This window comes from Aythya ferina, assembly GCF_964211825.1.
Source record: "Aythya ferina genome assembly, chromosome: W".
Taxonomy (NCBI): Eukaryota; Metazoa; Chordata; class Aves; order Anseriformes; family Anatidae; genus Aythya; species Aythya ferina.
Genome location: NC_140313.1, coordinates 10737295 through 10750547, shown reverse-complemented (window position 1 = coordinate 10750547; position 13253 = coordinate 10737295). Strand labels below are relative to the sequence as shown.

General features: G+C 49.6%; 2 protein-coding genes across 2 annotated transcripts in view; both read right to left on the bottom strand.

Annotated features, from left to right (window-relative positions):
• Positions 1-11773, bottom strand: part of LOC311426494 (transportin-1-like) — a gene marked incomplete at its 3' end in the record, with an annotated part of 69766 nt that extends 57993 nt beyond the window's left edge. Inside the window, exons 1-2 of the mRNA XM_084502861.1 lie at positions 9782-11773; positions 9584-9676 (exon numbers count right to left, since the gene is read on the bottom strand). Of these exons, the coding sequence (XP_084358987.1) occupies positions 9584-9667 (84 nt within the window). The 5' untranslated portion in view covers positions 9668-9676; positions 9782-11773. The remainder of the gene's footprint in view (positions 1-9583; positions 9677-9781) is intronic.
• LOC311426281 (uncharacterized protein) overlaps positions 1-13253 on the bottom strand; it is a 312708-nt gene that overhangs the window by 14378 nt on the left and 285077 nt on the right. The gene's annotated exons all lie outside the window — the stretch shown is intronic.

Below are 13253 nucleotides of genomic sequence, written 5' to 3'. Positions count from 1 at the left end.
GCCACCTGAGCACACTGCTGGCTCATATTCAGCCGACTATCCACCAATACTCCCAGGTCCTTCTCTGACAGGCAGCTTTCTAACCACTCTTCCCCCAGCCTGTAGCACTTCTTGGGGTTGTTGTGCCCCAGGTGCAGGACCCGGCACTTGGCATTGTTGAACTTCATACAGTTGGCCTCAGTCCATCGGTCCAGCCTATCCAGATCCTCCTGCAGAGCCTTCCTGTCCTCAAGCAGATCGACACATGCACCTAACTTGGTGTCGTCTGCAAACTTACTGAGGGTGCGCTCAATCCCCTCATCCGGATCATCGATAAAGATATTAAAGAGGACTGTCCCCAGTATGGAGTCCTGGGAGACTCCACTAGTGACTGGCCTCCAACTGGACTGGACTCCATTTACCACGACTCTTTGGGCCCGGCTATCCAGCCAGTTTCTAACCCAACAAAGCATATACCAGTCCAAGCCAAGAGCAGCCAGTTTCTTCAGGAGAATGCTGTGGGAAACGATGTCAAAAGCCTTGCTGTAATCAAGGTAGACCACATCCACAGCCTTTCCCTTATCCACAAAGCGCGTCACTTTGTCATAGAAGGAGATCAGGTTCGTCAAGCAGGACCTGCCTTTCATAAACCCATGCTGACTGGGCCTGATCGCCTGCTTGCCCTGCAAGTGCCGCGTGATGACACTCAAGATAATCCACAAGCTTTCCTAGTGCTGAGGTCAAACTAACAGGCTTATAGTTTCCCGGGTCTACCTTCCGGCTCTTCTTGTAGATGGGTGTCACATTTGCTAGCCGCCAGTCGACTGGGACCTCCCCTGATAGCCAGGACTGCTGATAAATGATGGAAAGCAGCTTGGTCGGCTCTTCCACCAGTTCTCTCACTACCCTCAGGTGGATCCCATCGACTTGTGTACATCCAAGTGCTGTAGCAGGTCGCCAACCATTTCTTCATGGATTGCGAGGGCCACATTCTGTTCCCCATCCCCTTCTACCAGCTCAGGGTACTGAGTATCTAGAGAACAACCGGTCTTGCCATTAAAGACTGAGGCAAAGAAGGCATTGAGTACCTCCGCCTTTTCCTCATCTCTTGTTACTATGTTTCCCCCCACATCCAGTAAAGGATAGAGATTCTCCTTAGTCCTCCTGTTCGCGTTAATGTAGTTATAAAAACATTTTCTGTTATCTTTAACACCAGTAGCCAGATTGAGCTCCAGATGAGCTTTGGCCTTTCTAATTTTGTCCCTGCACAGCCTCGCAACATCCTTATAGTCCTCCTGAGTAGCCCGCCCTCTTTTCCAAAGATTATAAACCCTCTTTTTTTTCCTAAGCTCTAGCCACAACTCTCTGTTCAGCCAGGCCAGTCTTACATGCTGGCTCGTCTTTGGGCACGTGGGGACGGACAGCCATTAAGATTTCCTTCTTGAGGAGTGCCCAGCCTTCCTGAACTCCTCTGCCCTTCAGAACTACCTCCCAAGGCACTCTGCCAACCAGTGTCCTAAACAGCTCAAAGTCTGCCCTCTGGAAGTCCAAGACAGTAGTTTTACTGGTCCTGGTTTCATCACTGCCTACTTGAAACAATAAAAGAGGATAATAGCCTGAGGGCCGTACTAGGGAAGGAAGTTTCTTCCTTACGTCTTTAACCTGGGCCCCAGGAAGGCAGCAGACCTCCCTGTGCAGCGGGTCTGGTCTGCATATCGGGCCTTCCGCTCCCTTCAGCGGTGAGTCACCAATGAAAATGACCTGTCTTTTACTTTTTACTGGGGAGGTTTTAATGCAGCGGGTAGCCTGATTAGACTTTGGTGACACCTCCAAGTAGGAAGAGCCATCACCCTGGCCATTGTACAGTTGTCCTCGCAGAGCAGTGTACCTGTTCTGCAGAGGCAGCTGGGGAGGTAGGGGAATCACCAGGCAAGTGCACCTGCTACGCTTGTAACGCCGAGCAGGGACCTTTTGCCATTGCCCCCTGTCCCCCAGTTCATCGCCATCTTTGTTAGGGGGAGGAGAGGAGAGGGGGTTCACTGTAGCAGGCACTCTGTCTGCCTGCTGGTCCCCTCCTATTACCTGCTCGCAACGTGGTAGGGGGTGATGTGTTTCTTGTGGAGCCTCTGCTGGCTGCCTAAGCCTCAGGGCTGGTATTTGGGGTGTCTCACCCCGGTGCCTTTCTTTCAGGCCTGGCAGGGAGTTGCTCCACCAGTCTATCTCCTGTTCACACTCCCTGATAGCCCTTAACCTCTCCACCTCCTCCTTGAGCTCTGCCACCAGGCTGACCAGGTCATCCACCTGCTCACACCTCACACACGGTGTCTCTGCCACCCTCAGATGGCAGCAACAGGCATCCCTTCCCTCCAGCGTGTCGACCACACCACACAGCTTGGTGTCATTGGCAAATGTGCTGATGCTGCACTCAATCTCACTATCCATGTCACCAACAAAGATGTTAAACAGTGATGGTCCAGATACTGACTCCTGAGGAAAGTCGCTCGTTACCAATCTCCACCTTGACGTTGAGCCACTGACCTGCCAAATAGTTCATCCGTGAAATCCGTGTCTCTCCAATTTAGAGACAGGGATATCATGGGGGACAGTGTCAAATGCTTGGCACAAGTCCAGGTAGATGATGTCGGTTGCTCTTCCCTTATCCACCAATGCTGTAACCCTGTCATAGAAGGCCACCAGATTTGTCAGGCATGATCTGCCCTTAGTGAAGCCATGTTGGCTGTCACCAATCACCTCCTTATTTTCCATGTGCCTTAGCGTAGTTTCCAGGAGGATCTGCTCCATGACCTTGCCAGGCACGGAGGTGAGACTGACTGGCCTGTAGTTCCCCGGGTCTTCCTTTTTCCCTTTTTAAAAATGGGGGTTATGTTTCCCCTCTTCCAGTCAGTGGGAACTTCACTGGACTGTGATGACTTCTCAAATATGATGGATAGTGGCTTAGCAACTTAATCTGCCAGTTCCCTCAGGACCCTCGGATGCATCTCATCAGGTCCCATGGCCTTGTGCACCTTCAGGTTCCTTAGATGGTCTTGAACCTGATCTTCTCCAGTAGTGGGAGGTTCTTCATTCTCCCAGTCCCTGCCTTTGCCTTCTGGGGCTTGGGCGGTGCGGCTAGAGCTCTTGCCAGTGAAGACCGAAGCAAAAAAAGTCATTGAGTACCTCAGCCCTCTCCCTATCCCAAATAACCAGGTCTCCCGTTTCCTTCCATAGAGGGTCCGCAATTTCCAGAATCTTCCCTTACGTATAGAAGCCTTTCTTGTTGCTTTTGATGTCCCTGGCCAATTTTAATTCTAATAGGGCTTGTGCTTTATTAATCTGATGCCAAGCTGCTCGGACAATTTCTCTGTATTCCTCAGAGGCTACTTTTCCTTGCTTCCACACTCTGCAGGCCTCAGTTTTCTGCTTGAGTTTGGCCAGGAGCTCCTTGTTCAGCCATGCATTTTTGCTTGACTTCATCTTTGTTGGGATGCATCCTTCCTGAGCTTAGAGGAGGTGATCCTTGAAGAATATTAACCAACTTTCTTGGTCCCCTCTTCCCTCCAGGGCTTTGCCCCACGGGACTCTACCAAGCAGATCCCCGAAGAGGCTAAAATCTGTTCTCTCAAAGTCCGGGGTAGCGAGCTTGCTGTGCTCCCTTCCTTGCTGCCTTCAGGATCCTAAATTGCACCATTTTGTGGTCGCTGTAGCCAAGACTGTTCTTGAGCTTCACATTCCCCACCTTGTTGGTGAGAATGAGGTCCAGCATAGCACCTCTCCTTGTTGGCTCCTCTATCACTTGGAGAAGGAAGTTTTCATCACTGTATTCCAGAAACCTCCTGGATTGCTTATGTCCTGCTGGGTTGTTCCTCCAACAGATATCTGGGTGGTTGGAGTCCCCCATGAGGACCAGGGCTCGCGAACGTGAGGCTGCTTCTGTCTATAGAGGGCCTCATCTGCTTGGTCTTCCTCATCAGGTGGCCTGTAGCAGACCCCCACTATAATGTCATGTCACCTGTCCCTGCCCTCCCTGTAATCCTGACCCATAAGGTCTCTGTCAGCTCCTCATCCATTCACAGGCAGAGCTCCACGCATGCACTCCAGCTGTTCATTGACATAGAGGGTGATGCCCCCTCCTCATCTCTTGTGCCTGCCCTTCCTAAAGAGCCTGTGTTCCTCCATTCCAACAGTGCAGTCATGGGAGCCATCCCACAGTATCTCTGTAATGCCAATGAGGTCATAGCTCTGCAGTCATGTGTACATTTCTAACTCCTCTTGTTTATTCCTCATGCTAAATATGTTAGTGTAGAGGTATTTAAGTTAGGCCCCTGATGAAGCTGACTTACTGGGGCCAGCTTCCAGTCGACTGGGGCCTCTCCAAATTTCCAAGATTGTTGAAAAACAATTAAAAGAAATCTCACGATAACATCAGCCAGCTCTTTGAGTACCCTGGGATGAATCCCATCAGGCCCCATAGACTTACGTGCATCCAGTTGGAGTAGTAAATCCCCCACAAGTTTGGAATTGGCTGGGAGTTTATCATTTCTACAGTCACGGTCCTCCAACTCAAGGTCCCAGGGCCCCCGTCATCAGTGTTGAAGACAAAGAAGGCATTAAATATCTCTACTTTGTGTATGTCTCTATTTGTGAGGTGCCCATCCTCATCAAGTAATGGACCAATGTTTTCTCTGGTACTCCTTTTGCTGTTAATATACTTAAAGTCCTTTTTGTCGCCTTCCACAGTACCGGCCAGCTTTAACTCTAATTGAGCTTTGGCCTCACGAATTATCTCCCTGCAATGTTGAACAGCATCTCTGTAGTCCTCCCATGTCATCTGACCTCGCTTCCAGTGTCCATACACTTTCCTTTTCTGCCTAAGCTCTAGAAGAAAATGTTCCCCTCAGAAGTGAATCACCAATTACAATAACCATTCTTTTTTTTTCTTGTCAGAGATGGTCATGATGTAGGGGGGGTAGGCTGACTTCCCCTTGGTGACCTCTCCAACCCATAATGACCTTCATCCACATCATAGGAATAGTCAGCATGGATTCACCAAGGGGAAGTCATATTTGACCAATCTGATATCCTTCTATGATGAGATGACTAGTTGGGTAGATGAGGGGAGAATGGTGGATGTGGTCTACCTTGACTTCAGCAAGGCTTTTCACACTGTCTCCTATAGCATCCTCATAGGCAAGATCAGTAAGTGCAGCCTAGATGACTGGACAGTGAGGTGGATGGATAATTAGCTGGATGGCAGAGCTCAGAGGGTTGTGCTCAGTGGTGCAGTCTAGTTGAAGGCCTGTAGCTAGCAGTGTGCCCCAGGAGTCAGTATTGGGTCCAGTCTTGTTCAACTTATTCATCAACGACCTGGACAATGGAATGAGAGTTTGCTGAGAACACAAAAGCTCGGAGTGGCTAATAGCCTAGAGGGCCGTGCTGCCATTCACAGGGACCTGGACAGGCTGGAGGGTTGGACCGAGAGGAACCTCATGAAGTTCAACAATGCAAGTGCAGGGTCCTGCACCTAGGGAGGAATAGCCCCAAGCACCAGTACAGGCTGAGGGATGACCTGCTGGAGAGCACCACTACTGAAGCAAGTTCAGAGGAGGGCTACTAAGATGATTAGAGGACTGGAGCACCTGTCATATGAGGACAGGCTGAGAAAACTGGGCCTGTTTAGCCTGAAAAAGGGGAGACTGAGGGGAGGGTGTCAAGAGGGTAGAGCCAGTCTCTTTTTAGTTGTACCCAGTGCCAAGACAAAAGGAAACAGGCACAAACTGAAGCACAAGAAATTCCATATGAATATGAGAATCACAGAATCACACAATTGAAGGGGTTGGAAGGGACCTCAAAAGTTCATCGGGTCCAACCCCCCTGCCAAAGTAGGTTCCTCAGAGCAGGCTGCCCAGGTAGGCGTCCAGACAGGCCTTAAATATCTCCAGAGAAGGAGACTCCACAACCTCCCTGGGCAGCCTGTTCCAGTGCTCCATCACCATCACCGTGAAGAAATTCTTTCACGTGTTGGTGCGGAACTTCCTGTGCTCTATCTTGTGACCATTACTCCTTGTCCTGTCCCTACAAACCACTGAAAAGAGGTTGGCCAAATCCCTCTGTCTCCCACACCTCAGGTATTTATACACATTGATGAGATCCCCTCTCAGTCTTCTTTTTCTCCAGGCTGAACAGACCCAGGTCTCTCAGCCTTTCCTCATAAGGAAGATGCTCCAGGCCCCGTATCATCTTTGTGGCCCTCCGCTGGACTCTTTCCAGGAGATCCCTGTCTTTTTTGTACTGGGGAGCCCAGAACTGGATACAGTACTCCAGGTGAGGCCTGACCAGGGCAGAGTAGAGGGGGAGGATCACCTCCCTTGACCTGCTGGCCACACTCCTTTTAATGCCCACCAGGATCCCATTGGCCCTCTTGGCCACGAGGGCACACTGCTGGCTCATGGTCAGCCTGTCATCCACCAGGACCCCCAGGTCCTTCTCATCAGAGCTCCCCTCCAGCAGGTCGTCCCCCAGCCCGTACTGATACATGCGGTTGTTCCTTCCCAAGTGCAGGACTCTACACTTGCTGTTATTAAACTTCATTTGGTTTCTTCCTGCCCATCTCTCCAGCTGGTCCAGGTCTCGCTGAATGGCAGTGCAGCCTTCTGGCGTGTCAGCCCCTCCTCCCAGCTTTGTGTCATTGGCGTACTTGCTGAGGGCAGACACTATTCCCTCATTAAGGTCGTCGATGAAGATGTTGAACAAGACCAGACTCAGCACCGACCCCTGGGGAACACCGCTATTCACAGGTCTCCAGCCGGACTCTGCGCCGCCGATCACCACCCTCTGAGCTCGGCCAGTCAGCCAGTTCTCAACCCACCTTACTGTCCACTCCTCTATCCCACACTTTCTCAGCTCTGCTATCAGGATGTCATGGGAGACAGTATCGAAAGCCTTGCTAAAGTCAAGGTAGATGACATCCACTGCTCATCTACCCAGCTGGTGATGCCATCATAGAAGGCAACAAGGTTGGTCGAGCACGACTTCCCCTTGGTGAATCCATGCTGACTACTCCTCATAACCTTCTTCTCTTCCAATTGCTTGGAGATGGCATCCAGAACAAGCTGTTCCAACACCTTCCCAGGATCAGAGGTGAGACTGACTGGCCTGTAGTTTCCCGGATCCTCCTTCTTGCCCTTCTTGAAGACTGGAGTGACATTGGCTATCCTCCAATCTTCAGGCACCTCTCCTGTTCTCCAGGACCTTTCAAAGACGATAAGAGAGCGGTTTGGCAATCACCTCTGCCAACTCCCTTAGCACACGTGGATGCATCCCATCAGGACCCATGGATTTGTGTGCATTGAGCCCACTCAAACGCTCCCAAATCACTCCCTCATCAACCGGGGGGGAGATCTCCACTTCCCAGACTCTTTCTCCTCCCTCCAGGGTCGAGGAGTCCCGGGGGGGAGTCCTTAAAGCAAAGACTGAAGCAAAGAAAGCATTCAGTATCTCCGCATTCTCAGCATCTCCCGTTACCAGGACACCCCCCAAGGGGGTGAGGGGGCACTTCTTTACTGTGAGGGTGACAGAGCACTGGAACAGGTTGCCCAGAGAGGTTGTAGAGTCTCCTTCTCTGGAGATATTCAAAACCCTCCTGGATGCCATCCCGTGCAAGGTGTTCTAGGTGAACCTGCTTGGCAGGGGTTTGGACTAGATGATCTTCAGAGGTCCCTTCCAACCTCGGCCATTCTGTGATCATCACTTGTCTGTCCATCAAGTTCCAGAGCCTCATACCTGTTGTATAAGGGCACCTGGAAAGGCGAGGTAGACAGGGAAGGGATTTGTCTGCTTGGGGTGGCAGGCAAACATGTAACATATACATATGTATACATTGTTACATACATACACAGACATTTTCAATTACAGGACATGCCCTGTCAAGTTATAATGAAACATTTTCCCAAGCTGACATACAATGATAAAAATATGCCACAAATCTAACCTTTCCAATCCAACATATGAGGACCTTCTTGAAAGCACAGGTATCTCAGCACAGCAGGGAGTTACTACTGCCACTTGAAAAGAATTTGAAACATCAGTTAACTGCACCTTTGTTTAGTCAATTTGTACTCGTATTCAGGACAGCATCCACTATATTGCCCATCCTGCACATACAGTGCTATTTTTCAATACACAAAGCAGATGCTATTAAGTTATTTGAAGCAGAACTTTAAAATATAATTTCACATTAAAACTATTGTTGCTATAAACATTTTTGTATTTGAAATACTGAAGAAGAACACCTATTTAAGTTTAGGGCATTATCAGAACTTATTCACTTTGCATAGAATTTTTCAAAGGAAGCAATAGCATCTTGAAAAGGTTAAACATCTGCAAGAACAAGATGATTAAGATGAAAACTAACCACCTTTTAGATAAGGGCAGAAGCCTTCCCAAGCCTGACTGCATCTGTTAGGAAAGCCCAGCAGTCAAGTAAATTTGGCTTCAAGCTAAACTCTTAAAATAACCATATATATGGGTCTTACCTATGTCAGTGAATTATTTTGCTTTATGTGAAGACCTTCAAGCAAATGCCTTAAAAAGGGATCAAAATGATAAACTCATAACCTTCATAGATGTTCAGAAGGACTTCTTTGTATTTCAAAGCACTTATATGTTAACTTAAAGAGCAGGAGACAGTAGGTAAGAGTTTGATTTTTCAAGATCTATGCTTCTATTAGTCTTAATTTAAAATTTCCCCCTCAAACTTTGTTCCTTAAAACTCTGCTATTTTATCATTTCTACAATCAAAAGAGACTTAAGGGGGAAAAAAAAAATATAAATCCAAAACACTAACATCGAATGCACTGCAAAGCAGCACGAGAAGCTGCATACAGTAGATTACCCCCTTCTTGTCAATTTGAAAGACAAATAAGAAGCAGTATTTTAGGCTCAGGCTTCCAGACAAGCAGCAACATCCTCACAATGCAGCAAAACATGCAGCGTCAGGGCCAGCGAAAGCATGCAGGCAACGGCTCCACCAGCGGCACATACCCCCCACTAGCTCCGGCTTTCGTCTCGAATCCCAGCGCCAGATTAGCTCAAAGGCTCCTGCTCGCTGACCCTCCCCTTCCCCCCTTTGCCGCATGGACGATGGGTACTCCGCAACGCGATGCGAGCTCTGCTACACGGGCAGCGAACCCCCCCCCCCCCAGCCCCCTTGGCGCGATCCGCCACGGCGAGGGCGGCGCTCCTGCCCCGCCGCGGCTGGGCGCTGGCAGTGGCCCAACGTAAATCCGGTAAAGCGACAGATACCGAAGCAGCCACGCCAGGATTTGAAAAAAAAAACAACAACCCTTAGCCTTTCTTTTTTTTTTTCTTTTTTTTTTTGATACCAACAGGTGTCCGGACCTGCGGCGGGAGAAGGCGACTCTACACAGCCTTTCAAACGCCGCGCCACACGTCCATCCGTTGAGCCGGCGGAGGCTCGGCTCAGCACGCCGCCACAGCAGTGCTGGTCTGCGGCTGCGCAGGCCACACTCCCCCCACCCGGCTCCCCAGTGCCCGCCCGGGCCCCCCTCCGCCCTGCCTGTCCCATGCAGGCCTCGGCCAAGGATACATGTTGCACAGCTCTCTGTGTGGTAGTGTCTGGGGATTGGGACTCCTTGAGTAGCTGCTCGTCAGGCTTCCACTCGTACTCCATCTTTGCTTGCTGGAAAACACCAGAAAACAGGAGGACGCGGTTAGCAACGCAGCAGACCCCAGGCCGTGGGGGAAGAAGAGATCAAGCGAGCGGCCAGACCCGGCCCACTCTCACCCCTTTGGTCCGCCAGCCCAGAGCCCGGCCCCATGACCGGCCGGAACCGACCTGTTCCTGCTGCCGCCTACTGAGCGCCACACCGAGCCGACAGACAGCGCGAATTTGCAATCTGGCCCTAACAGCCGCCTTGCGAACTCCTGGGTCCTAGTGCCAGGCACGCCTCCGACCGCCTGGGCTGCCTCGAACCCGCCAGCGTCGCTGTCAGCCTTTCCCGGGTGCGTCCCACACCATCAAAACAAAGTGCTTCTTCCTCAGCCCCCCGAATCGAATACAAATAGAAAGCTCCAGCAGCCACAACACGCGAGGGAGGAAGCCGCCCGGACCTGGCCACCTCGGGACACTTGTGGTTGCGAACACCCAAACCCCGACAGCGAGCAAGGAGGTTGCAGCCAACGGAGGAGAAGCAGAGATGAGAAAGCAGACACAGGAGTTAGGAACGTCGTTACTGTTTACCATCTGTTTTACTACTGTGTGATTTGGTTTAATGTTGAGTAGATTTCAGAAGTTCTCAGTGTCACATGTATAAAGAGGGAATAGGTCTGACTACACAAGGAAGGGGGAAAGAAACTCAAAAGAAACTGTTGTGAATACCTAGTGTATCTTATCCTTAGCCTCAAAATATATATTTTAAGGGAGATCTCAGGACAAAAATATCAATTTATACATATGTATATCATATAAATGTATTATATATATTATCATAGTGTTGTGGTTTAACCCGGCAGGCAGCTAAGCACCACACAGCCATTCGCTCACTCCCCCACAGTGGAATGGGAGAGAGAATCGGAAAAAAGTAAGAATGCAAGAACTTGAGGGTTGAGATAAGGGCAGTTTAATAAGAAAAGGGAGAAAACAAGAATAAGAAAAAGAAAAGTGTCGTGGTTTAACCCGGCCGGCAGCTAAACACCACGCAGCCGTTCGCTCACCCTCCCCCCTCCCTCTCTGGGACGGGGGAGAGAAATGGAAAGTGAAGCCCGTGAGTTGAGATAAAGACAGTTTAATAAGACAGGAAAATAATAATAATAATAATAATAATACAATGATGATAATAGTACTACTACTAATAATATGTACAAACAAGTGATGCACAGTGCAATTGCTCACCACCCGCTGACCGATGCCCAGCCTAACCCTGAGCAGTCCGGCCCCCTTCCCTGGCTAGCCACCCCTATATATTGTTTAGCATGACGTCAGATGGTATGGAATACCCCTTTGGCTAGTTTGGGTCACCTGTCCTGGGTCTGTCCCCTCCCAGCTCTTACTGCACCCCCAGCCTGCCCGTTGGCAGGACAGAGCAAGAAGCTGAGACGTCCTTGGCTTGGTATAAGCACTGCTCTGCAGCAATTAAAACATCGGGGTGTTATCAGCACTCTTCTCATCCTAAGCCAAAACATAGCATTCTACCAGCTACTAGGAAGAAAATTAACTCTGTTCTAACTGAAACCAGGACAAAAAGCAATAAAACAAGTGATGCACAATGTAATTGCTCATCACCTGCCAAGAGATGCACAGCCAGTCCCCAAGCAACAGTAGTCTTCCCAGCCAAGTTCCCACAGTTTTATTCTTGAGCAAGACATCATATGGTAAGGAATATCCCTTTGGCCGGTTTGGATCAGCTGTCCTCGTTTTGTGGGAACCAGCTTTTCCTGCATTGAACATCCAAACCAGTAAACGTATGTTCTTTTAGATAATACAATTTCAGATTTGCGTACGGTTATTTGATCTTCATTTCCTACTGTCATCCATTCCCTTTGGCTGGTGGGTCTAGGAATAGAATAAGAAGCTGAGGAAACTAAATTGCTAGCTTTCTATCCTATTGAGACAATTCCAGCTATAATAGTTTTTGCTTTATGTTGCATATCATACTAGAAATTGTGTACATGTGCAATCGATCCCATAATACACCACTTTGTAATGAAGCTGACCTCAGGTTTCCCGGAACACTGGACATTTCAATACTAGAGGCAAATAAATCTGTAATGCGATTATTTCTCCATGGAATATCAGCTAGATATAGTACCTTTGATCAACTAATCTTCTGGACAAAGGCCAGAGTAATTCATAGGATCATAGAATCATAAAAGTTGGAAAAGACCTCCAAGATCATCTAGTCAAACAGCCCCCTATGTCGCATTAAGGGGTGTAGCCGATTAACCATTATGGTCCTCCTCAAAGGGAAAGGGGGAGAAAATACGATAAAAAGGGCTCAAGGGTTGAGATGAGGACAGGGAGCTCACTCAACAATTATCGTGATGGGCAAAACAGACTCAGCATAGGGAGATAATAAGATTTATTGCCTCTTACTAACAAGCTAGAGAAGTGAGAAACAAAGGAAAGAAACCAAAAATGCCTTCCCCCCATCCACCCTCTTCCACCTCCTCCCCCCAAGAGGCACAGGAGAACGGGGGAATGGGGGTTGCGGTCAGTCTATAGCACTTCGTCTTCACCGCTCCTTGGTCACTCTTGTCCCCTGTGCCGTGGGGTCCCTCCCACGGGATGCAGTCCTTGATGAACTGATCCGGCGTGGGCTTCCCACAGGCAGCAGCTCTTCCAGAGCTGCTCCAGATATGGGTCCGTACCACGGGGGCCATGCCTCAGGAGAAAACTGCTCCAAACTTGGTTCCCCATGGACAGCAGCTCCTGCCAGATCACCTGCTCCTGCGTGGTCTCCTCTCCATGGGCTACAGGTCCGGCCCGGAATCTGCTCCGACAGGGGTCCTCCACAGGCCGCAGCCTCCGTCAGTGCAGGTCCACCTGCTCCACCGTGGTACTCCATGGGCTGCAGGGGGACATCCTGCTTCACCATGGTCCTCACCACAGGCCGCAGGGGACTTCTGCTCCGGCACCTGGAGCACCTCTCCCCCTCCTTCTTCACTGACCTTGGCGCCTGCAAGGCTGTTCCTCACTCCTCTCACTCTCCCAGGTGCTGTGTGGCAGCATTGTTTTTTTTTTTTTTTTTTCCCCTCCCCTGTCTTAAATATGCTCTCACAGAGGCACAAACAACGTCGCTTATTGGCTTGGCTCTGGTCAGCAGTGGGGCCCTTACCAAACATGGGGCAGCTTCTAGATTCTTCTCACAGAAGCCACCCCTATGGTCCCCTGCTACCAAAACCTTGCCACGTAAACCCACTACAATATCTGAATTAGTTTGGAAGCAGGAGTTTCCTTAGCTTCTTCCTGAGCACAAGACAGACACCTGATACTGCACAGATTACAGCTTTACCTTTTCTCCCTCCAATCTTTTGTGCAGCCTGACACTCCTTAATGCTTTCTACCACTTTCTCTTTATTTTTCCAAAAATTTTGAGCCCACTCCTGCCACACCTGGGAAGGGACACATTTACATTTTTGTAGCAGTTTATCCATAACAGTCCTGCTGACTACGTGTAATTTCTCTGTCGCATTAAGGGGTGCAGCCGATTAACTGTTATGCGTCCGGTCGGATTCAGTGTACTGAATTATCATGGTCA